Here is a 3024-nt window from a genome sequence, read left to right as displayed (position 1 = left end):
CGAAAATTCTGACTTGAAAGGGGGCCGCTTGCAATACTTCGCCGATCGTTGGGCAGAATGGGGTGCTTCATCTCATATCGTTCAATCATTGCGAGAAGGCTTCATCATCGAAAGCGACCCCCAGAAATGGCAAGAATTTGGTGGAAACACAATTCGCAAGAAGGAGGAGATCGAATGGTTCGACCACAAGATTGCAGTAATGACCAGCAATGGCCACCTCGAAGAAGGAGACTCAACCACCATCCTCAACGCAGTCCATTTGGTACCCAAGAAGAGTGGAGAGTACCGACAAATAACGGACTTGAGGAAGGTCAATCTTGGAGTGGAAACCGACCACTTCAAGATGGAAACACTCGAGGCGGTAGCGAAATTCCTGAAGAAAGGGTTTTGGGCAACCAAAATAGACCTCGCAGAAGGATATTTTCATATCCCCATCCATCCAAGTTCAAGAAGGTTGCTAGGGTTCATTTGGAAAGGACAAATATTCCAATATACAGTCCTTCCATTCGGGCTCAATCAAGCACCATGGATCTTCACAAAGGTGATGAAACAAGTTGCCAAAAAGTGGCGTTCAGAAGGAATGATCATCTTTATCTACATCGACGACATTTTGGTGCTCGGATGTTCTCAAGAAGAATGCATGGAAATTACCTCAAAAGTCATTCAAGACTTAAAATGGTTAGGCTTCCTAATCAAGGAAGAGAAATGCGTACTGATACCGACTCAACAAATCACATTTCTGGGAATTCATTTGGATTTCCAACAAGGATTGTTCAAAATTCCGGAGGACAAACAACTGATTGCAATCCAAGCCATCACCAAAATACAAACAGCATACCACCAAAGATCCCATCTCTCACTAAAATGGATCTCTCAAGTGATTGGCAAACTTCAATTCCTTTCGATTGCTCTCCCAGCCATCCCAGTGTTCCTTTGTCGTCTTCGAACCAACATGATGAGTGTAGTCCTTCAAAACGGATGGAATCACTCGATGCTAATCATGAGAGGAGCAATGAAAGATCTGACTCAATTACTGTCTCTAATTCAGGAGAACAAAGGAACACTTTTCGAAATGGAATGGAATCTAGTGGCCGTCAATACAGACGCAAGTCCACTCGGTTATGGAGCCCATTCAAAAGAACTCACTCTCTCAGGAACGTGGAACGAAGACATGAAAACTCACCACATCAACAGTCTAGAATTGAAAGCAGTCCTCATGTTCTTTCAGACTGCCATGACTCGTCAAGCATATCCACCAGGGACTCAGTTCCATCTTCGAATCGACAACATGACAGCTCTTCACTACATACGCAAGGGTTATGGTCGAGTCTCTCACTTGGCGAACATTGCAAGAGCAATTTGGACTCTCCTACTGAAACAAAAATGGTCAATTCCCAAGGTTTCCTACATTCCGTCAGAAAGAAATCAAATCGCCGATCAGTTGTCAAGACTCGGCCAATGGGAAACCTCTCCAGAACTTTTCAATCTCGTGGAGAAGAACTTTGGCCACCACGTCGTCGATCGCTTCGCAAGTCCCAAGAATTCACATACGACTATATTCAACTCCTTTACGAAGGAAAACGACGCTCTTATGGAACTGTGGAACGCATCCGAGGATCAAAGAAGTTATTGTGCTCCCCCTCTTGGGCTGATGTCTCAGTCCTTGCTTCATGTTATTCGGAGCAAAGCAAAGGCAACATTTATCGCTCCTATCTGGCCCACCGCAATTTGGTATCCAATCTTACTAAGGATATCCAAAAGGACAATAATGTTTCCAAAAAATTTGCTCAGAAATTGGCACTCGTCAGAACTCTCAAACAACAAAGATTGGGTCTTTGCAGCGTGGGATCTGGACGGTGCTCTTTATTAGATGTCAAAGGTCTTTGTTTGAGTGTAACATTGGCTGACACTACTCTTCAAGAATACACTCGAGTTTATGCCATCTTTAGAGGATGGTTGGTTTGCACTCATTCCGATTACAATGAACATTCCATGACAGATTTCGTAGCTTATCTACTTCATGTAGGAAAAGGTTATCTCATTGATAAGGTTGAACCTTCCCTTAAATTCTTTGCAGATTTGGAAGGTTGGCAATTATTGAAAGATTCACTTTATTACCGAGTCAAAACAGGAGCCCTTAAATTATATAACCTTTGTGACAGAAATCCTTTGCAAAGGGATCCTGTAATGGCTGACTACATCAAGAATTACATTACTCAATTTAAACCGAAGACTCCAAACGAAGTGTTTAATTACAATTTGACCTGTGCTCTCCTTGTGATTGGATTCCGAGTATTGTGTAGACCAAGCGAAATATCCCAACTTCAGTGGGACGATATCACATTCATTACCGAAGGTCGAGTTAAAGTGAATCTTGCAGGTCATAAAACTGACAAGAATGCACGAGATACACCAATGATTGTAGATCCAATTAAGGAAAATCCTGAATTCTGTCCTGTCGCCATTTTAACCAAGTATATGAATATGGTTAAAAAGTTTAAGAAGAACACTTCTCCTCTATTTTCATATCGAGATAACAAATTTTTATCAAGACAAAAGGTTCAGTCGATCATCCAGTCCGCTATAAGGAAAGTAAAACCAGAGGCGAAAATTACCGGACATAGTTTAAGAATTGGTGGAGCCACCGAAATGGTGAAGAAGGGTGAAAATATGGATGCAGTGAAAGTGGCAGGACGATGGAAGTCAGATTCCTCAGCTCTCCTTTATATGAGAAAACAGGCGTTGGCCGAGAAAAACATGTCCACCACTTTGATGAAATAATTATTCTCTGGACAAACCCATTGGTATTAATCTATTATTGTTTGAAGTTACATAACATTGAATGTTCTGAAAAGAACGGAAGTGTTTTGTAACGAAAACAATAAGGTTGACTAAAAGTATGGCTAAAAAATGTCAACAAATCCACAACCAAAACAGCTCTCTAAAGAGCAAACTAATACCACTACTGCAGCTTCCCAACAGTCTGGCACCACAACAACACCCTCCCTTCCCTCCCATTATATA

The 3024-nt window shown here is 41.8% G+C and overlaps 1 protein-coding gene across 1 annotated transcript; it reads left to right on the top strand.

The window, feature by feature from the left end:
- Nucleotides 1-126: 126 nt before the first annotated feature.
- Nucleotides 127-2781, top strand: C9374_010237 (uncharacterized protein; the record flags this gene model as incomplete). Its single annotated transcript, XM_044685759.1, has 1 exon — nucleotides 127-2781. The coding sequence occupies one exon, from the start codon at nucleotides 127-129 to the stop codon at nucleotides 2779-2781; it is 2655 nt and encodes an 884-aa protein (XP_044544037.1).
- Between the last annotated feature and the right edge of the window lie 243 nt (nucleotides 2782-3024).

This window comes from Naegleria lovaniensis, assembly GCF_003324165.1.
Source record: "Naegleria lovaniensis strain ATCC 30569 chromosome Unknown tig042, whole genome shotgun sequence".
Classification (NCBI taxonomy): domain Eukaryota; phylum Heterolobosea; class Eutetramitea; order Acrasida; family Naegleriidae; genus Naegleria; species Naegleria lovaniensis.
The sequence above is the reverse complement of the archived record's forward strand: the minus strand, read 5'-3'. Positions and strand labels throughout refer to the sequence as shown.